The sequence below is a fragment of the Vombatus ursinus genome, unplaced genomic scaffold (genome assembly GCF_900497805.2).
Source record: "Vombatus ursinus unplaced genomic scaffold, bare-nosed wombat genome assembly UNPS02014802.1, whole genome shotgun sequence".
Taxonomy (NCBI): domain Eukaryota; kingdom Metazoa; phylum Chordata; class Mammalia; order Diprotodontia; family Vombatidae; genus Vombatus; species Vombatus ursinus.
In genome coordinates this window covers 5,781,744-5,803,215 of record NW_020954580.1, presented here as the reverse complement: position 1 = coordinate 5,803,215, position 21,472 = coordinate 5,781,744, and the positions used below count along the sequence as shown (strand labels likewise).

The window sequence follows — 21,472 nt, the reverse complement described above, 5'->3', positions numbered from 1 at the left end:
CTCCAGCCGCCTCTGAGGGAGGGAGAGGGAGGGGCAAAGACCCTTCGGGGAGGCCGCCTGCCGGCGCTGCGGACTAACTCGGTCAGGCAACCTGGGGGGCTGCTCGGTGGGCGGGGGCGGAGCCCGGCCCGGTCCGGCCTGGGGAGCTCAAGCTCCTAGGCTGGGGGTGATTGAGGGGCTGGTGAGACCCAGGGGCCCAGGGTCAGGGGCACCAGGAGGGCCTGGGGTCAAGGGTCAGAGTGGTGAGGGGTTGAGAAGGTTGGGGGTGGGGGGAGGTCTGAGACGGACTCCGGGGTCAGAGCCGCCGAGGCGGTAGAGGATCAAGGGTCAGGGCTCAAGAGTCTAGGGTCTGGGGCTTAGGTTAATGTCCAAGCAGAGAGGCAGGGGTAGGGCTGGCGAGCTCTGGGTTCAGATGATGCTCAGGGATCAGTTAGTAATGAGGCTAAGGAGGGTGGGGTCTGGGGTTGGCGGTCAGGGTCAGGAGAGGTGGGGGCAAGGTAAGAGGAAATATGGCTGACACCCCCCCCATTTCTTCTCATTTGAATTTTGTGTTGCCCTCCACTCCCAGGACTCCCAAGTATGTGGAATTGCCACAGAGCTTAATCAGCTCTTCCTCCTCCAGACTAAGAGATCCTGGAGCCTTGATGATGGAGAAGTACCATGTGCTAGAAATGATTGGCGAGGGCTCCTTTGGAAGAGTGTACAAGGGTCGAAAAAAATACAGCGCCCAGGTACTTAGGAGAGAAGGGATGTTTTCTAGAAGGAAGAAAACAAAAAGTCTGGACTAGTTAGGAGGATCAAAATTTGGTCTGGATCACCTAAGGGTTTCTCAGCATCTCTTTTTGTTGGGTCCTTGTCCTAAGTGGGAGAATTCATTATTCCGAGAGTTTTAGTAGATAAAAGATCAAAGATGCAGGGCAGAAAGAGATGCCAACTCCAGTTCTTTTACTTCTCTTTCTCCTTCCCTTCTTCCTCTCCATTCTCCAGCTAACTTCTGCTAAGACTTGAACAGTTGCTGGACAGTCTTATCTTTATGACTCCAGGGTGGGCACAGAGCAACCAAGAGGCCTGTTTCAGGGAGATATTGCCTTTTGAGGAGAGGGTTATGGGAAGCCTGGCTAAAGCCCTAAGGGATTGTGGAGAGAAGGAAGGCAGGAAACTGGCATAAAAGTTGGATTTTGGAGAACTGAAGGTGATGCTGAAGAAAGAACCACACAAGGCAAAAATGAAGCGAGGAGCTTCTTTCAGGGAGGGCCCTGACCTCTTCTCCCCTTGCCTTGGGAAGGTGGTGGCTCTGAAGTTCATTCCAAAGTTGGGGCGCTCAGAAAAGGAGCTGAGAAACCTACAGCGGGAAATTGAAATCATGCGGGGTTTGAGGCATCCCAACATTGTGCAGATGCTTGACAGCTTTGAAACCGACAAAGAGGTAAGTGAAGGTTAGTCCTTTCCCCTCTCCACACCCTGCCATAGGGGTCTTAGGATCTGGTATTTTCCCATCTTTTGATGACTTGAGTTAAACTTATATTCATGTTCTCCCTGCAGGTCGTAGTAGTAACGGACTATGCTGAAGGGGAGCTCTTTCAGATCCTAGAAGATGATGGGAAGCTGCCTGAGGACCAGGTATCTCTGATTAGGCAGTACCTTTCTCTTTTGCCCAACCTCCCTACTAGTCAGGACTAGTAGACAGGGTTGAGAGCACTGGGAATCTAACATTTGGAGTGTTGAAAGGAGTTATAGTATCTTAAGTATCCTTAGAGAGAGACTGGTCTGGAGGGAGTTGATTGTGTCCTAAAAAGACTGAGAGGGAAGAGTCGGGTGGGATTCCTACTTACTCCTATTACCTCTAGTTTGCTAGGACTGTGACTTGCCTGAGTTTTCATCTTTAACCATTCTAATTCCTGGGTTTCTCTGCAGTCTGGCTTAGTGAATATTGTCCTGGGAACCCATGGAATAAGGGATCTTAGCAGAGCTGGGCTTCTGGGGAGTGAGGAAGTTGGTAATATAGCATGCCATAGCCATTTGGAGTAGTAGTAGGGTAGCTCAGAATGGCCAACCTCAGATTGGCTTCTTTCCCTTTCTCATTTCTTTCCCTCTTCCTGACTGATTGATCCTTAGGTTCAGGCCATCGCAGCTCAATTGGTATCGGCCCTGTATTATCTGCACTCTCACCGTATCCTGCATCGTGACATGAAGCCCCAGAATATTCTTCTGGCCAAGGATGGTGGCATCAAGCTCTGTGACTTTGGGTGGGAATCCCAGACACCTACTGCTACTCTGGGGAGGCAGACTGGATCCTCAGCGGATAGTTAGGCTAGACTAGTTAAAGGGTTTGATTTGAGAAATTAGTTTCAGGACTGGGATGGTGGGAGGAGGGATTCTTCTGGATACTAGGGAGCCAAATTGAGGGAGATTCTCTTTAGCTAGGTTGGGGGAACAGTTTGGCTGAATGGGAGTGGGAAAGGGTGAGGGTTGGAGACATTTTCTTGGTCAGGTTGTGATGGACGTGTATGAAACCAGATTTGACTATTTTTGCATAACTTCTCACCTTAAGCCATTAATCCCCTTCCCTTCCCTTCCCTTCCCTCCCCCCCCCATTCTTTCTTCCAGTTTTGCCCGTGCCATGAGTACAAATACAATGGTGTTGACATCCATCAAAGGCACACCACTGTACATGTCCCCAGAGCTGGTGGAGGAGCGCCCGTATGACCATACTGCAGACTTGTGGTCAGTGGGCTGCATCCTTTACGAACTGGCTGTGGGTACGCCACCATTCTACACCACCAGTATCTTCCAGCTTGTTAGTCTCATCTTAAAGGACCCAGTGAGATGGCCTCCAACGATAAGCCAGTGCTTTAAGGTGGGGAATATGGATAGGATGGAAGGGGGAGGGGGGAAGCTAGGGCAGGGGGAAGCTAGGGCAGGGGGAAGCTAGGGCAGGGGGACAGAGGGTCTTTTCCTGGAAATCCATTTCCCTTCTTTTTCCCAATGCCTTTTTCTGGGTTTGGGGCAGAATTTGGAAAAAAAAAAAGTCATTTGCCATTGATGAATTGTTGAAGATGGACAGGAATTGCAGGTGCTGTTCTGGGGTTTGTTACTATCTCAGAGATGGTCTCTCTGCTCCTATCCTGAGGCTGAGGTTTTAGTATGAATCAGTCTGTTACCATCTACACCTTACCCACTTTGGCCCTGGTTTCAGCCTCTAACATTTTTCTTTTACTATAAATTAATCTCCTCTGCTCCAGAATTGCATGCTGATTAATTGAACATAGGAATCCATGAGCTATAGTGAATATCCTTTAGGGATCCTGGCTGGCAGAGATGCCAGTGTTGTTGAAATTTCTCTCCCTCATTTTTTTCAATCATTTGATCATTGAGAATTTACCAAGTGCTGACTATGTCAGGTAATGAGTGCTAGGTACTGGGGAAATAAAGACAAAAGAGAAACCTCCCCTGCCTTCAAGGAGTTCACGTTTCAACAAGTAAAACAACGTGTACGTACACAGATCCTCATTTCTCCTGAGAATGGTAGAATCGAGGATCTTCTTTCTACTTCCTGGGCTCTTAATATTCACATGTCAAGACCTCGGGAGGTCTCTTCTATCTTCTGAAAACAAACCAGGATCATTGAGAATGGATGGTAGGGTTGTGACCAAGACCAGCCCAGCTTCTGAGGAAATAATCAGGCCAGCATTTCTTGAGCCATGTCTTTGTGCAGTGCACTTGAGGATATAGGCAGAAGTGAGACCGTCCCTATGCTCAGGAAATGTATAATGGGGGTGAAAACATGTACACCCAGAACAAGTCTAAGTCAGATATGAAATAAGTTTGGAGGAGATAGCACGAGTAGCTGGTAGAGGAGGGGGGAGGGTGGCCAAAACAAAACAAAGCAAAACAAAAAACCTGTTTCGAAGATTATGGAAAGGAAACAAGAAATCCTAGGAATTGGGGGGAAGAACCTTCCAAACATGAAGAGAGGATGGTGTATCACCTGGTCCGGGGAGAGGGATGCTGAAGGCCGAAGAGAAGAGTGAGAGAGCACTTTCCCCACAGAGTTTCCTGCAGGGACTGCTCACCAAGGATCCTCGTCAGCGGCTGGCTTGGCCCGAGCTCCTGTACCATCCTTTCATTGCAGGTCAAGTCCCCGGTGAGTTCTGTTCCATCTCCAGGATCTCATTTTACCTCCATTCCCTGGATTCCATCACTCGATCATCACAGAATCTCAGAATTAGAAGGACCCTTTGTTTTTGTACCAGTCTTTATTCCCTTGTCTACCTCAAACCTTGTTAGGCTAGGGTTTTAGCCCCCATTTTGCTCTCCTTGAATTACAACATGGCATTCTCTCCAACTCTCCCCCTGCAGTGACCTCTGAACCAATGGCTTCTGATCTGGGAACTCCATTCACCAGCCGACTACCCCCAGAGCTACAGGTTCTAAAGGAAGAGCAGGCACATTGGCTGGCCCCCAAGTCTGGTCAGTCCTGTATTTTGCGCCAAGCCTGCAAGCGCATGGCTGAGGAGGCTAGGCAGAAGGTATTTGGGACAGAGGTGAAGCCCAGGTCATTTTCTTGGGTGGGGGGGGAAATTTGTGTTGGAGAGGCTAGCAATGGGAAATTGGAGAAGGAACGAGAGTCTCTAGAATTTGGAGAAGTGTTAGGACAGTCCAGGCTATCCTGTGGTGACCAGGTCTCTCTGATCTAATCCCTCCACCCCCCATAGAAACATCTAAACCCTGGAGTTTCCTGTGAGCAAGTAGACAAAGCAAGCAAGGTGATTCCTGTTACAGCCTTGTTACCCAGACTGAGAGCCACTTCTCAGGATCTCGACCTCTTCTCTGGAACCCCTTCCCCAGAAGACAAGAATGAATGGGCAGACTGGGGAGCAAATGAGCCTCCCCCGCCTCCACGGTAAGGACTTAGGTATAGCCACGTATTGGGGAAGTGGTCAAGTACCTGCAGAGGGCTTGGCCCTGATCAGAGGAAGCACAGTGTGATCACCAGCTCTTAGGACTAGTCTTGTAAAGGCAGTTCTTATGGTTCAGGATTCCCAACTGAAGCAGAGAAAATTATCTCCATCCTAAGATTAGCTATAGTTATCCCTTCCACATTGCAGATGCGTCACTCTCACGATCTAGAGAATCTACATAAAATTTTTTGGCCCTCCCTTTGTACCAGAGAAAGAAGTCTGTATTTTTTCTTTTTCTTTTACGGGGTGTTTACAGAACCTTATTGTAAAATTTGGGTTAAGTATTTTTTGTGTCATCTGCTGGCCTTTGTGTGTCGACTGTGGCTTCTGCAAAACTCCCCCAAAATTATCATTTAATTTCTTATGCTGACCCGAGATATATAGAAACCAAAATAGGGAGAGTTGCGATGTGGAAGGGATAACTGTGTATCCATTGAAACCCTTAGATACAAGATGCTAGAGAAGGTTTGACAAGTCAGTGGTTGGGTGGGCAGGGTTATGCTTAAGGAAGCCTCTTCCACTGTGTTATAATTTCTTATCTTGATCAGATCTTAAAAGAAGATGCTTCCACATACATTGCCTCACATAACCTTTTCCACTTCCCATTTGGGGGCTTTGGGGAGGGGATGGTTCATGTACCGTGAACCTCCCAGAACTGGAACTTAATTTCTTCAGCATTTTCCCTGACAGAGAACCCCAGGTCACCCAGAAATATGATCAGGAATTCCCAGAACTAAAGCAAGAAACTGAGGAAAACATGAATGCTGTGACCTTGGAGCCTGAGGTGAGATGCTGGTGACTGACTCCTTCCCTGGGAAGTCCCCATCTGGTGCTCCCTCAGGCTCCCAACCCCCTTCACACCCCTTTCCTTCTTCCTGGGCCAGGAGCCAGATAGTGACAGTGAGTGGCAGCACCTGTTGGAGCCCACAGCACCTTCAGACTTCCAGCTAAAAGCGCCCCTCACCTTGCTCTGCAACCCTGACTTCTGCCAGCGTGTCCAGAACCAGCTCCATGGGGCTGGCGGTCAGGTAAGCTGCAGGCCAGCTGGAAGAGGCCAGGATGGGACAACAGAGGATCCAGGAGAAGCTGAAAGGGATGGACAGGAGAGGGAGCTGGAGGGAAGAAGGGAGGAGGGGAGGGGAGAGTATGGCTGATGTGATCTCCATCTGGGTCAACCCCCAGGGCCCATGCCAGTGATTCAAAGACCTGAGGTCAGAGGGAAACGAGGACCACCTTGGTCTGTGCCCACCTCTCCTTTGGAGACACTCGGAGTCCTTCCTTCTTTTATTATGGATAACACTCTTTTAATGCATGTTTTCCCCCAACATCTCCTAGGTCCTAGAGGGCATCCTCGATGGGGCTTCCCGCCTGCTTCCCGCCCTCCGGGTTGTAAAGAGCCTTCTGACTACCTGCAGTGACTCAGCCCTGCTCTATGCCTTCTGCCGGGAGGCCGGCCTGCCGGGCCTCCTGCTGAACCTTCTCAGACACAGTCAGAGCAACGTTAATATCCAGCAGGTGAATACCTGCTCACAGAGAAGAGCTAGCAGCTGCCCAGAGCCCTCTGCTCCCGGGCCCCTTCTCTGATTGTGCTCATGGCCTGGCTCTCTCCCTTCCTATCACCTCTTGCTTTGCCCACATGCCCTTTTCTCCCCCTTAGTCTGTCTTTGGCCAAATAAGGTATGGGATGGAAAAGAGCACAGAGGACCTGGGTTTAAATCTCTGCTCTCATAGTATCTTCATGACCTTGGACAAGTCTGGTCCTCAGTTTCCTTCTCTCTAAAATGAGAGTGTTAGAGAAGATGATTTCTGAGGTCCTGTATAGCTTTCAGTCTACAGTCCTATGAAACCGTTCTCTCTTCCTCTCCCTCTAGGTCTGTCAGTCTGTTTCTTCCTGCTCTCTGTCTCTACTTTAATCCTTCTCTTCCCTGGCAGCAGCCCTGGTGTGGAACTTTCTTGAGGGACCTGATGGCTACAATCCAGGCCTACTTTGCCAGCAATTTCAACCTGGAGAGGAGCCAGACAGGTGACAGGTAGGTCAAAGGGATGGGGATGAAGGAGTGAGAAACATCTAGCTTCCTCACTCTCCCTGCCTTGCCCCTCCCCAGTGGAACCATAGGAGAGAGCACAGGGAAAGACATGACAGCTGTCAAAATACTTAGGACTCGAGTGAGTGACATCTCTGGGATTCCATCTGGAATCTTCTGTCCAAACCTTTGCAAACCCCAGTCAGTACCAAAGAGCTCACAGCACCTAGAGATTTCCAATAAGTAGAATGCTAGATGGAACAGTACACAGAGCATTGGGCTTGGAGTCAGGAAGACCTGAGTTCAAATCCAGCCTCAGACACTTACTAGCTGTATGACTGTGGGCAAGCCACTTAACTGCTATCTGCCTCAGTTTTCTCATCTGTAAAATGGGGATAATAATAGCACCTGCCTCCCAGATTGATTGTGAAGATCAAATAAGATAATAATCATAAAGCACTTTGCAAACTTTAACATGCTATATGAACTCTAGCTGTTATTATACTGAGGGCAGAGGAGCACATGTATCCAGAGTGGGGTGATCCTAGGATTCCTTCCAGAACTACCTGTAGCATTTGAGGGGATATCTTTTCTTTTTTTCTTTTTTCTTTTTTGGTGAAAATTGGGGTTAAGTGACTTGCCCAGGGTCACACAGCTAGTAAGTGTCAAGTATCTGAGGCCACATTTGAACTCAGATCCTCCTGACTTGAACCACTGCACCACCTAGCTGCCCCTAGTGGGGAATGTCTTTTCTAATTCTTATTAGGCAATCCTATGGAACCAAGATTTAGTAGCTTGAGAGAAATGGGTGGAGGGTACTGGGGAGGGCTGGAGCTTCCCATGTCCTCAGGATGAGGATGGGTGCCGCCCTCAGGTAACAGAGGCTTATTTCTTCTAGCCTCCAGGTATTTCAGGAGGCAGCCAACCTTTTCCTGAACCTTTTGGGAAGGCTGCTGGCCCAGCCTGATGATGCTGAGCAGACCCTTCGGAGGGATAGTCTTATGGTAATCTTGTCCCCTGCCCTGGATGTTTATCATTTTCTTCTGTCCTGCACAGTCTGCTTTGAGGTTTTTCTCAACTCTGTTTGTCTCTGGCTATATAGGATCCAACCCCAAATCCTTCTTCTAGCAGAAGCTACTTCAAAAAGCTGTCTAAGTGATTTTCATTCCTTCAGCTAACTCTTTATTCAAATGATCCTAGCCAAGGTGCCAGGGCTTCCTTGTCTATCTCTCGTGCCTGAAAGTCAAGTTCTTCTTCATGTATAACCTAAAACCTAAATTCTCTTGCTGTAAATTGAAAACTTGGAACCAGAGTCAAGTGAGAGCCTTGATAGTCTGTTATCTATGGTATCTGTGGCCTGTCTTCCTTTGTAAGAGCCTGAATTATTAAAAGATGGTAAATCATAAGTCATATAAATAACCTTAATGATATCTATTATAAGAAAACAAATTGTTGGAACTTTTCAATATTTATTCAGTTTTTCCATTGTAAATTCTTTTCTTCACCCTGACCAAACGCGGCTTTTCTGTCTCAAGGATGGGAGCTGAAGGCTTCACTCAGTGCTGCCTCTTTGCTGGTAGCATGGGATGTCTGCAGTGTGACTCATGTTCTGGGTTCCTAGTCATTAGCACCTCTTGCTGCCTGGGCAGGAGGGACTGCACAGCTGGAATCCCCAGCCTGGGGATTCCCACAGACCGCTGTTTGTGATCTGGGTCAGCAGCGCCTGGTATTGACCAGCTACTTTACACAGGTCAACTGTCCTTTCCTCCAGTGCTTCACTGATCTATGCAAGACCATGGATGGCAGCAGCCTCCCCATCTCCAAGTCCTTCTACTCCAGCCTCTTGACCACACACAGGCCCGTGCTGGACGGCCTCCTTCATGGGATGGCACTCCCACAACTCCTTCACACCCCACCAGGTAACCAGAGGGAGTGGGGGACAGTCACCTCTTCCATCCAGCTTCCCACTTCTACCAGTCCCTCTGCCTCTGGAGGATGAGTGTGCCAGCCCCTCTGTTCTCTTCCTTCTCTGACTTCTGAAGGTGCCCCACAAGTTAGCCAGCCACTGAGGGAGCAAGATGAAGATCTGCCCAGGGCCTTTGCAACAGCACTTGCTGCCATCTGCACTCTTCCAGTGGGACTGCCTGAATGCTGGGAGGCCAAAGAACAGGTGGGAACTTTGGTTGTCACCTTCCCTCCCCAGTGGAGGGCTCTGCTCCAACTCCCCAAGGATTCTGGCACCAACGTCCCCCACCTAACTTGGACTGAGTCCTCAGACCTCCTTCACACTGCTTACTTAATGCCTTTACTGTGGAGCCATTTATTGAACATGAGACAGTGATTCCTCAGGATTCCACCTGGCCCAGTTATCTTTGACTAGCCGAGAGGGGAGATTCGAGACGTTTATTGATAAATCTCCCATCCTGTAAAACATGAAACTGATCCCACGTAGGATCAGAGAGTCCCTGACTGATTTGTTTCCTTGTGGCTTCGGAGCACGTGTTCCACGTTGGGCTTTCCCTCTCCCTTCTTGTCAGTGATACCCAATGGCTCAGCCTTGGCTGGGGAAGAACTAGGTTTGGTCTTTGGCTTCCTATATCTGGGGAAGTATGGTGCTGGGGGAGAGCAGATGTGGATCCAGTTGAGTGTGCATGGATACATAAGGTACAGAGTTTGAGCTAAGGGGGGCAATGTTGCCTTCAGGTCTCCAAGTATTTGGCAGATCAACTGACAGAAGACAGCAGTCAGCTTCGGCCATACCTTTTCTCCAGCCTTCAGCATCCCACACTTTCCCTGCACCTGCTCAAGGTATTGGCCATCTTCTGTACCATTGAAAATTGCCTAATCCCACTACAGTACCACCTGAGACCCATATGAAAAACAGATCCTTGAAGGAACCCTATTTTAAAATCTGTTTCCCAAACAGATATCCCCACTGGACCTTAGACAGAATTCCTCTCTTCCCCCCTAGCATACTTCCCAACATAGGCCTTGTACTACTAGCTGTGGGGCCGGTACCGGGAGCCTGGAAGATGGAACAGGGTGGAAGAGGGTAGGACTGGATGGTTCTTTGGCTTGAGCATCCTCTCCTTTGTGTGCTAAGCTTCTCTGCATTATCTCCCTAGGTGCTATATGCCTGCTGTCACGTCAGTGAAAGTCTCTGTAGGCGTTTAGACCAAGAGCCCTTGGCCTTAGAATCACTACTCTTGCTGGTGCAGGGTAAGGTAGGTAGCACCGAGGTGGGAAGGCACCAAAGTCCAGTTATCTCCTTGGGAGCCCAGGCATCTTGACGTAAGAGGTTGTCTTGAGTTGCTGCTTTCTTTTGCAGGTAGATGTAATGGATCCAGAAGAGGCTGCTGAAGCCACGCTTCACCTCCTTTCCCTCCTGGTCCTCCGGCTTCAGGTCTTACCTCCTGGGTAAGTTATAGAACGTGGAGTTTAACTACAGAAAACCTCCTGCCCAGGTCTGCCATAGTGAGGCTTATAACCATAGAGACCATCATACCCAGCTCTGCCATAGTGTGGAGTGTGATCATGGAGACCCTCGTGCCCAGTACTGCCATAATGTGGAGTATAACCATGGAGACCATCATACACAGCTCTGCCATAGTATAGAGTGCAGGCATGGAGATCCTCATGTCCAGGGGTTTATGAGAAGGGCTTTTCATCCCCGAACAATGAGAAGAGCATGGAACAGAAGGCACCAGTGCTTCCATTAATATGGTATTGAGTGGAGTGGCTCTACCACCTATCGACCCTGTCTTAGAAGTTAATGGTCTCAAATATATAAGGAACTGAGTTAAATTTATAAAAATGAGAGCCATTCTCTAATTGATAAATGGTGTGAACAAGCATTTTTCAGAAGAAGAAATCAAATCTATCAATAGTCATATGAAAAAATGCTCTAAATCACTAGTAATTGGAGAATTACAAATTAAAACAATTCTGAGGTACCCATCTCACACCTACTAGATTGGCTAACGTGACAGAAAAGGAAAATGACAAATGCTGGAGGGAATGTGGAATGTGGAAAAATAGGGATACTAATGCATTGTTGGTGGAGTTGTGAACCGATCCAGCCATTCTGGAGAACAATTTGGAATTATGTGCAAAGGGCGATAAAACTGTATATATCCTTTGATCCAGCAATACCACTACTAGGTCTGTATCCCAAAGAGATTAAAGAAAAAGGAAAAGGACTTTTATGTACAAAAATATTTAGAGCAGTTCTTTTTGTGGTGGCAAAGAATTGGAAATTGACAGGATGCCCATCAATTGGGGAATGGTTGAGCAAGTTGTTGTATATGATTATGATGGGATATTATCATACTATAAGGAATGATGAGCAGGATGGTTTCAGAAAAATCTGGGAAGACTTACATGAACTGATACAAAGTTAAATGAACAGAACCAGGAGAACATTTTACATAGTAACAGTAATACTGTACAATGATTGACTGTGAAAGACTTAGCTATTCTGATCAATACCATGAATCAAGACAATTCCAAAGAACCATGATGAAAAATGCTATCCACCTTCAGAGAGAGAGAGAGAACTGATTGAAGCGTACTTTTTTCACTTTCTTTATGTTTCTTCCTTTTTATTTGTTGTTTTTTTTTTTAACATGGCTAACATGGAAATATTTTTTGTATGACTTCTCATGTATGATGGGTATCGTATTGCTTGTCTTCTAGCAGGGAGGGAGGGAGATAGGTGAGGGAGAGGCTAGGAGGAGGGAGAGAATATGGAACTCAAAATGAAAAAAAAAGTTAGCGGGAAATACAAATGGGGACTTTTATCAGGGCCAAGGAAGAGTCTTAGTTCCTCCGTGATGTAATCCACAATAATCCTATTGTGTCCCTTTATGTATCCTCCTCTGCCAGGGTGAAGAAGATAGGGAATGAGCTTGCTGTTCTTTTTGTCCATTCACCTGTTGTCTCTCTTGTGGTGAGTCAAATCTAGCTCCTCCCCATGCCCCTCATGGGGCTGTAGGGAGAGGTGAACAATGATCCCAATTCTAGCTGTTTCTGGAGGAGAACCTGCTGTTCTACATCTGGGCATAGTCCTCCTTTCCTCTTCTGACCCCACAGCCATTCAGATTCTGATAGCTAGCATTTAAGCATTTGTAGAAGTGCCTAGCACATGGTAGTTACTAAATGTTCATTGGATTGGATTGGATTGGATTGGATTGGATATAGCACTTAGAGGTTTTCAAAGCACGTTACAAATATCTCATTTGATCCTCATAATGATCCTGTGAGGTAGATGCTATTATTACCCCCATTTTACAGAAAACTGAGGTAGGCAGAGGTTTGGTGACTTGCCCAAGGTCACCCAGCTAGTAAGTGTCTGAGACCAAGTTTGAGCTCGTCTTCCTGAGTCCAGGTCCAGCGCTCTCCCCACTGCATCTCCTTGCTTCCTGATGCCTCTCCTTCTCCTTTGGCCCACTTTGTCTCCTTCTCAGAGTGCGGCAGCTGGTCTGCTGTCACAATTCAGCCAGCAGGGTGTGGCCTTCAATCTCCAGCCCAGGGAGTGGACTGCTGCAGCAGCACATGCCTTGTCTGCTCCCGCAGAGGTAAGACGCTCTCAGAGGAAGGCATCACTTCATCCCACACTGTTTGGAGGGTAGACTTAAGTGCCACCAGACCTGGACTAACACACTCTCACACAGCTGTCCATCAGGCATGGTCTCGAAGCAAGAGCATGACCTTTGGAGGAACAAAGGGTCTCTTTCCCACTCTCCTGCTCTAGACCCTATTACTGCTGAAAAATGCTTCCTGGTGTTGGACCTTCATTACTCCTGCCCCCATCCTCTCCCATTCTGTTCCTGTGGAGATGGAAAATGGTTACTGTCCTCTGTTCACTCTTCAGAACCCACACTCAAGCCCACGCCTTCCCAGGGCTGAACAATCTTGCTGCCTTTTCCCTCTCCTTTTATTCTAGGTTCCAGGGTTTCTCGCATGCCCCTCACTTTGTGCAATCAGTGTCAATACTTCACTGCACTTAGTTGCTTCATTTCCCCTCTTGGCCAAAAGAAACCAAGCATTTTGGCCTTCTCATGGACTGCTTTCGATCAGTTACATTTTGGTAGGAAATAATGATAACAGAAGTCAGTATCTTTGCTTTTTCCCCCCTTCCATTTTTGTGTGTGTCAGCAGTTCCTTGAATAGGTTAGGTTGAGCCTACTGTGATTTTGTGGAGGATCATTTCAATTCCTCTCATTTGGTTCTGATTTTGACCCTTACTTTGACTAGTCAGTGACAAAATACCCACTGTGTAATTAAGGCCCTGGTCAAGAGGCACATAGTCGGCCATGGTGGTCAGTGTTAGCACCGAGCCAACACTGCTTCATTCTGTTAAGACTTGATAAACATTTTGGGGAACATACTTTTTAGGTGTTTGTTGGGAAATATCTATTGTGTTAAAAAACAAAATAATTTTTTTAAAGGAAAGTATTTATTATATATGGTGTGAGGTTTTCTGTGGAACCAAAGATGGGATAAATATTCCACTCCAGTTTTTCTGGCTGCCCACCTGTCTGCCAGACAGATGTATCCTCTGCTACTCCCGGTGAGGTAGACAGGCCCCCTGAAGGGTGTGGTTTCTGGCCACATCTGACCTTCTTCCCTCCTTCCTTGCAGTTGCGTCGTACCCCACCTGGTGGTTCCGGATTCTATGATGGTCTATTGTTTCTTCTGTTGCAGCTCATCACCCAGGTATCTGTGCAACCCAGCACAGGCAGGAAATAGGGACGAGGGAGCCAGGCCACTTTGCTGTTTAGGACACAAGAGGAATTTCAGCTTTACCTTTCTTTTTAATTTGCCATGCCTGTGTAGAGAAATGGGCTAGTGTGGATGCTATGAAGAAGGGGGGCTGGTTTTTCGGGTGCCCTTTTCCTATACGTCAGGGGCAGGGAAGAATAGCTGGGAGCCTTGATGTCTGAAGCCCAAGCACCACCTGGATGCTTTCTCTCTCAGGGTGGGGCTGAGATAGTGCAGGATGTTGCCAACTCAGAACTGTGGACCATTTTGTGGCACCGATTCTTCATGACACTGAGACTGTCTGAGGAGGTACCCACCTCGGAGGACAAGCTATCCCTACCTAGCCGACCCGTGCCAGAGCCTGAATGGACTCTCATCTCTCCCCAAGGTAAAATTCCCAGAATTTTCATGTCTCATTCATTGACTTCCCCAAGGTCAAGGGGATGTGGGCTCTTTCGACTTCCGACCTTTGACATTCACATGACCCTAGGCCTCCCTTGGTTCCTGGTTCCTGCCCAGTCCCATCCTTTGTGTCATTCCCATTCTAAGGCCAGTTTGGTTCTCCTCCTGTAAGGTTTGGGGTTGGCTGACTGTGACCTTGAGCAAATTACTTAATGTCCCCAGGCCAGGCCTCAGTTTCCTTCTCTGTAAAATGAAGGGGTTGGACTAGATGACCTCTGAGATATCCTTTCCACCACTGGCTCCAGCAACCTATGACGCATCCCATTTGCTACTTGGAATATCTTGGAAGGCAAAGGCTGTTACTATTGCTGATGCCGCCAGAAGCATTTCACGGGAAAGAGAGGGTGGTGGAACTGGAGAGAGAGCTGTACAGAATCATCTTCCTAGTCATTCAGGGAGTGGAGGCTGGGGAGTGCAGTGGAAAGAGCTCTGAATTTGGAGTCAGGGACATGAGGTCGCAGCCTCTCTCTGGGCCCTGTGGGGCGAGTCTCTTCCCCACCCCGGCTGAGCAGGGAGTCGCACTAAATGACCTCTCGGGTCTCTTGTAGCACTCGTGCTGTGGTCCTGCGAGCCTGTGGATAGCCCTCAGCCACAGGAGTCATTGGGTAGTGGTTAACTCAGTCATCCACTTCGCCCTAATGGGCCATTTCCCTGCCCTCACATGCTTTGTGTTCACAGGCATCACTGCTCTGCTCAACCTTGCCCTGGCAGTCTTCACTCAGGAGCCCCACCTCTGCCTGCCCCACTTGATTCAGCATGGCAGCATCCTCATGTCCACTTTGAAGCACCTGCTGTCCCCCAGCTTCCTGCAGCACCTTGGACAGGCGTGAGTTTGGGATTTAGCTGATGGAAGGGCCAAGAATGGGACTATTGAAAGAGAGGAACCAGATACCTGGGGGATGTGGGAGTTGAGGGGCTGGAGGTGGGAGGCTCGACCAGAGCCCTAGTGAGAGGGGATGCGGTCTGATGGAAGGAGCCAGTCAGCGGACTGGGGACTGGTAGGACGTGATCCCGAGTAGTGGGTGAGAGAGACCGAGAACATTTGCCCCACCTGCGCTCCCCAGACAACGTGGGTCCGAGCTGCTTCCGGCCGTGGTCCTCCCTGTCTGCCAACTTCTCTGCTTCCCGTTCGCCATGGATGTGGACGTTGACATTCTTCTGAGCATCCTGGCAGACCTCAGGGATTCCGAAGTGCCGACCCATCTGCTGCAGGTGCGTGGGCAGTGCTCCAGCCTTGGAGGAGCCGGCAGGATGGATTTTCTAGGGAAGATTGCTATGGGAAGGCTGAGTGGGGCAGGCGACAGGCTAGTGCTAGTCTCAGCAAGATGTATCTCCTCACCAACGGGGGACAGGATTTGATTACTTCTGCCTTCCTCTAAGTCCTTCCCCTTCTCCAAATGGGTCTCTTCCCTAGTTCAAAACTGTCTTGCAGAAATCATTTTCAGTCATTTCACCTGGTCCTAGTAGTGGCCATCACTCCAGCAACCTCCCATCAATATACACAATAACTGCAAGTTATTTTCATAGTTGTTTCTATGCTTTCTATTGTAATCCACCCTTTAAGGCCAAAGATAGTATCTGACCAGGCCTGGCAAAGGGAAGGGAGGTGAAGGAGGAGTGGGTGTTGGTGCTCAGGCCTGGATGAAGACTGCTGGTGGGAGTTAGTGTGGCTTCTTTTCCCCATCGCCTCTATATCCAAGGTCTGCTAAAATTCCAAAGGGAGAATTTCCCCAGATTGGGGCCGTTGGCCAGGAATCTCCTTGACAGATATTTTTTTAAAATTGTATTGATATCTTGTTTTTACGTCCCCCAAGTTCCTCCTGTATCCCTTCCCAGAGAGCCATCCCATATAGCAAATAATATTTTTAAAGAAAAATTTTAAAAGGAAAAATCATCAGCAAAAACCAGTCAATACGTTGAAAAAGCATGAAAACATATGCAGTGTTCCATCCCTGTGGGGCAAGGTAACTTCTCACATTCCTTTTTGAGGCCCTTCTTGTCTTTGATTAGGAGCCCCTGGGGAAGATCTGTTGAACAGGGTGTGGTCTCCTGGAGGGCTGTCGGTCTCTGCTCCTTGTTTGGGGAATGAAGGCTCTGATGCTCTGGACTGCCTCTTCTCTGGCTGTACCCTAGGACTTGGCTCCTCGTCCTGAGACACTCGAGGACGCCCTTTGCTTTTTTCATCTGCTCACCTTTATTCTCCCAGGTCTGTTGCCGCTACCTCCTGCTACCACAGGCTGAACTGCCTGTCAGCCTTCTCACTCGACTGGCCCTCACAGACTCCACCACTCTCAGCCAGTTTGCAGCTGCTGTGGCTGCCTCACCTAACACCATCACCTTCCTGTCAGCCGCCTTGCTGGGTGACCAGCCCCTTCTGACCTGTGACATCCTTTCTCTCTTAGCCCATGCAGCCAGAGTCTGGCCTCCCACCCACTTGCTTTTCCTACAGGGCCTCTTAGCTGGGCCTGATGAGTCCTACTGGCCCCTTCGCTGCCTCCTGGGCCACCCAGAGAATCTGGTCCGTGCCCGGGCCTATGGCCTCTTGGGCCACTTACTACAGCACAGCACTGCCCTTCGGGGGGCCCTCCAGAGCCAGGCAGGACTGATAAGCTTGCTTTTGGCTGGGCTAAGGGACAGGGACTCTGCTGTCCGCCGCAGTGCCAGCTTTGCTGTTGGAAATGCAGCCTACCAGGCTGGAGCCCTGGCACCAGCTCTCGTGCCTGCAGTGCCCAGGGTAATCCAGCTGCTGGGTGATCCTCAGACTGGGACCCGGCGCAATGCGGCCTCCGCTTTGGGTAACCTGGGCCCCGAAGGGCTAGGGGAGGAACTACTTCGGTGCCAGGTGCCCCATCGGCTCCTGGAAACTGCGTGTGGAGATCCACAGCCCACGGTGAGGGAAGCTGCCCTCATCGCCCTTCGGAGCCTCAGACAAGAGCCTTGCATCCACCAGGTGGGTCCTCGGGGACTGGCAGTCAAAACTCTCAGCTCCTGTGTTGGCCACGCGACCTTGCAGACAGCCACGGTGGAGGGAGATCTGGGGCTGGAAACCTAGCTTGTGCTTGGCTATAAAAAAACAAAAATGAGGCTATGGATCAGGAAAGAAAGCCCAGGGATGGAAAAGGAAATGGGGCATCAGAGTCTTCTGTTCAGTCTCTCGTCCTGAGGGAGAGAAGAGTCCTAGAAAGTGAGAACGTCAGGCTGAGATGCATCTGGGGCATGGAAGTCAGGGAGAACAAGGGCCATGGAGCTCAACACTGGGTCACTGCCACTGCTGGTTCTCCTTTTTTCCTTGTGGAGAAAGGATATCTCCTTTAGCGCCTCAGTGTCTCTGTTTAATAGCACAAAGGAGAACAGGTCCCTTGTCCCTCCTAGTCTCTTAGAAATGAATCTGAACTCTAGAGTTCTTCCTCCTCTTCCCCATGGCCTCTTCCAAGCATATTCCATTCCTTAAGGACCCATTACACATCTCCATTTATGGTATATAACGCACCAGAGGTGGCCAAGATTTGCCACGCACGCCCCATCTTTGTTACCTCACCAGCCACAGCTACAGTGACATTACATTAATAATCAGGCTTCTTTGATTGGTTCCTCAGTTAAAATGTTCCATTCTTATCTGTAATGGGGGAGAAGGAGTATAGGGGCCTAACCCACCTCTCAAGGGAGTGAGGCGTTGTCCCCTTTATCTTGTGGGAACCTGAATCTTCTCGTGATATGCATCTCCTGACATTTCAGAGTTAGTAATAAGACCACAAAGCAAGGATAGAGAAAAAGGAAGAGACTTACTATGAAAGCCAGCCAAAGGCAGGGCGACTTTGAGTAGGGAGGAGTTACCCTGACAGCTTGTTCTTTCAATCCGTTCTACTTCTAGGTGTTGGTGTCCTTGGACGCCAGTGAGAAATTAGCTTCTCTCTCTTCATCCGGCCCACTACCTCCCTACAGTAGTGGTAGTCCCCGACCTTCTTCTGCCAGACACTGCAAGAAACTCATCCACCTGCTGAGACCAGCTCATAGCACATGAGCCTGAAATCTTGGGGCCCAAGCCACCAGCCTCCTCAGACACCTAGGAGGTCTTTCCCTATCTACATCTGCCTGTTCCTTTCACTTAAACCACCAATTTACCAAGAGGCCAGAAGAGGGAGATATGGGCTTTTGATGATCACAGATCCACCATGATCCCAATTAGAAAAGCCTAATTTTTCCCTCCAGCCACACGGAGATTTCTGTCTTCTCAGGACAAAATCAGACTTCTTGGGCCCTGTACATCTTCCGGTCTTGGCAGCTCTGTCGGTTCCACGAGACACTTATTTCTTGGGCTATATTATTCTCCCCAATAAAGTAACTTTAATCCCAGGAACTAATTTCATGGACTCAAGGGAACCCACCTCCTCATTGGAGCTCCAAACTCGTTTCTCCTCTGAAGGGTCTTCATTCTAGTCCCAATAGGGTTCTGCTTTTGGTGTGCCAGACCCCATGTCATGAGCTGGGAGCAGGGTCTATGTTCAGTTCTGGGGCATGTTTATAAATACCTGTGCGTCTCTCTGTCCCTGGGGGCCATCCCACTGACCTCTAGTTTCCACTTTTTACTCCAACACCTGGCCCCTGTTTTGTACTCATGTTTCCATCTATGGTTGAGGGGTGTTGTGTCAATTTTTTTGTAGCCTTGTTTGTAAAGTCTTTTAATAAAAAAGTGCTTCTCATTCCTCCTTCTATGAATTTCTTTAAGTTTTCCTGAGTTCATATTTCTCTCCCTGGTTTCTCAAAAAATACATTCAGTTAGCACATCAATAATTATGACCCAGCTGTCTATAGTGCTGGTGGTATGTATTTGGGGGAGGGTAGCAGAAGATGTTACTGGAATGATTGCTATCACTAGAGCAGGTGAAATGAACGGTCATAACTTCCGATGCACCTGTTTTAAGAAGTACAGTATTTTTGAGGCAGCTAGGTGGTGAGGCGCAGTGGATAGAGCACCGACCCTGAAGTCAGGAAGACCTGAGTTCAGATTCGGCCTCAGACCAAACACCTGACATGTACTAGCTGTGTGACCTTGGGCAAGTGACTTAACCCCAATTGCCTCACCAAAAAAATCAATGAACAGAAAAAGAAGTACAGTATTTTTAACAAGAGATGTTTGGAGAAAAGAAAAGAGCTTGTAGGAAAGTAGATTTGAAGTGAACACAATATAAGGTTTCCACAGGTGCAGCTGGCCAGTTTTAGTCTACTTTGTTTTCTATAATGACCCTAATTCTCCCAGATCCTCTCCTCCAGATTCTTCCTCTGTTTCCTAGATCCCCCTTGTTTAGTCCCATCACTTCTCCAGCTATAGCTTAGCAAGAAACCTTTGGCAGTCTGTGAAGCTTATGAACCCCTTTTCAGGATAATGTCGTAAAATGTAGAAAGTAAAGGAAATCAATTCTATTGAAAGAGTTTAAAAAAATGTTTTCAAAAGCAAATTCTGGAGCCCCAGGTGGAGACCCCTTGTCTTAGCACTATGACTCAGAGGGTCATCAGTCCAACGGAATAAATAAATAGTCTGGGCTCCTTAGGAACTTAGGAGTCATGTATCCTAAGGTTCAAATCCAGGACCTAGAGAGAGGGAGGCTGTAACTGCACCTTATAGTAGGCGCTGGAGACAGAAAGGCTGGGCAAGCCTTTCCACACTTTGGTTCATGGATGAACCCCAAAAGTTTTCCTGGAAGCTGGCACTCAAAGAAGTACTTTAACATAATTTTAATCACAATCACAACGATAGCATTTATGTAGCACTTTAAGGTTTGCAAAGCACCTTATTATATTATACACACTATAATGTACATTGTATGATATACATATAGGTATGTTTAATAAACATGTATAATATACAAATGTTATATAAAAGATCAAATATATAGCATGACATATAATTATAAATTATAATATATAACCATGTAATAATTGTATATTTATGCATAATTATGTAACACATAATTATATTTGTTGTTCAGGCACTTCAGTCATATCTGACACTTCATGATACTAAACTTTACATGAACTAAATAAAATGCAAGTGAAGTTACCATTGTCCCAGAATCCCATTCTTACAGCCCGACAAACTCCCTTAAATTCAACATGCCCTTATTGCCCAATACCCGAAAGCTGGCACCATTACGTAAGCTTCCATCCCAATGGAAAGTGTGCTGAGTATTCAGAAGATCCAGGCTCAAATCTGCCTGTGTATGGTGAACAAGTTATTTAACCTAACCAAATGAAGCAGCTGAATTACACTTCTCAGGTCCCTTTCAGGTTTAAAAACAAACAAACAACAACAACAACAATAAAAAAAAACCCATGATAAACCAGTTTCTTAAACTCCCCTTACACAAGAGTTTGTTTTTTTTTTTTTGGCCAGGCAATTGGGGTTAAGTCACTTGCCCAAGGTCACACAGCTAGTACATGTCAAGTGTTTGGTCTGAGGTCATATGTTGAACTCAGGTCCTCCTGACTTCAGGACCGGTATTCTATCCACTGCGCCATCTAGCTGCCCCATTAGGGTTTTCTTGACAAAGCCACTGGAGTGGTTTGCCATTTCCTTCTGCAGCTTATTTTTACATATGAGGAAACTGAGGTAGAGTTAAGTGACTTGGCCAGGGTCACACTGGTAGTAAGTGTCTGAGGCCAGATTTGAACTCAGGAAGATGAGCCCTCTTAATTCCAGGCCTGGCATTCTTATCTACTTTACCACCTACAGAATAAATATATTCTATATTATGGTTTATAATAAACATAAAAACGATATGATTATATATTATAAATATAACAAATAATACAATTTATAAATAATATAATAAATACATGATTATATATTGACTCATTTGATTTGTTCATCTTGTTCATCAGAAGGGAAAGGGAAGCTCCTTGGAACTCACTTGCAAACACAGCGGATTTCTTGGAAGTCCTAGAAGAGAGCTCTGTATTGTTAACTGTGTACTTACTCTTGTCTTGCTTTATATTTGACTACGATTCCCAGAGTACACCACTCCGGAAGTCAGCTCGCATTGCCTCTTGGGAGCAGTGGATGGCCTTTGCGCACGCGCAGGTCGTCGGGAGCGGACTCTTTCATCCCCCTCCCCCTTGCCCTCTCTTCCCTCGATTTAACTTTCCTCGCCTGGGTTCCGCGTTCATTCGTTTTCACGTCCGTCCGTCGGGGGCGCGCACGCAGTACGTGGCCGGCAGCGCCGGCGAGCGCGGGTCGCGTGGCGGTGCGTGGTTGCTAAGGGCGCC

General features: G+C 47.9%; 1 protein-coding gene across 6 annotated transcripts; it reads left to right on the top strand.

Annotated features, from left to right (window-relative positions):
• Nucleotides 1-2: 2 nt before the first annotated feature.
• Nucleotides 3-18,909, top strand: STK36 (serine/threonine kinase 36). Of its 6 annotated transcripts, none has more exons than XM_027873763.1 (27): nucleotides 3-81; nucleotides 623-731; nucleotides 1,286-1,426; nucleotides 1,543-1,620; nucleotides 2,116-2,246; nucleotides 2,608-2,857; nucleotides 4,051-4,144; nucleotides 4,360-4,529; nucleotides 4,716-4,903; nucleotides 5,652-5,745; nucleotides 5,846-5,989; nucleotides 6,297-6,476; nucleotides 6,894-6,991; nucleotides 7,884-7,989; nucleotides 8,757-8,904; nucleotides 9,028-9,155; nucleotides 9,689-9,793; nucleotides 10,111-10,209; nucleotides 10,314-10,402; nucleotides 11,870-11,933; nucleotides 12,451-12,561; nucleotides 13,628-13,702; nucleotides 13,964-14,135; nucleotides 14,888-15,035; nucleotides 15,274-15,421; nucleotides 16,416-17,159; nucleotides 18,081-18,909. In XM_027873763.1, exons 2-27 carry the CDS (start codon nucleotides 645-647, stop codon nucleotides 18,228-18,230), a joined length of 3,942 nt encoding a protein of 1,313 aa, XP_027729564.1. In that variant the 5' UTR covers nucleotides 3-81; nucleotides 623-644; the 3' UTR covers nucleotides 18,231-18,909. The 6 variants fall into 6 exon arrangements, with proteins under 6 accessions (XP_027729564.1, XP_027729562.1, XP_027729565.1 ...); XM_027873761.1 differs by having other exon boundaries at nucleotides 17-81; nucleotides 569-731; XM_027873764.1 differs by lacking the exon at nucleotides 3-81 and adding an exon at nucleotides 111-181 and having other exon boundaries at nucleotides 569-731; nucleotides 6,897-6,991.
• The last annotated feature ends 2,563 nt before the right edge of the window (nucleotides 18,910-21,472 follow it).

Excerpts from the sequence above, each read along its gene's own strand:
- STK36 (XM_027873763.1), top strand. The coding sequence starts at position 645 with ATGATGGAGAAGTACCATGTGCTAGAAATGATTGGCGAGGGCTCCTTT. Across the intron at positions 9,156-9,688 it reads GCTGGGAGGCCAAAGAACAG|GTCTCCAAGTATTTGGCAGA; the intron begins GTGGGAACTTTG and ends TGTTGCCTTCAG. Across the intron at positions 9,794-10,110 it reads TTTCCCTGCACCTGCTCAAG|GTGCTATATGCCTGCTGTCA; the intron begins GTATTGGCCATC and ends TTATCTCCCTAG.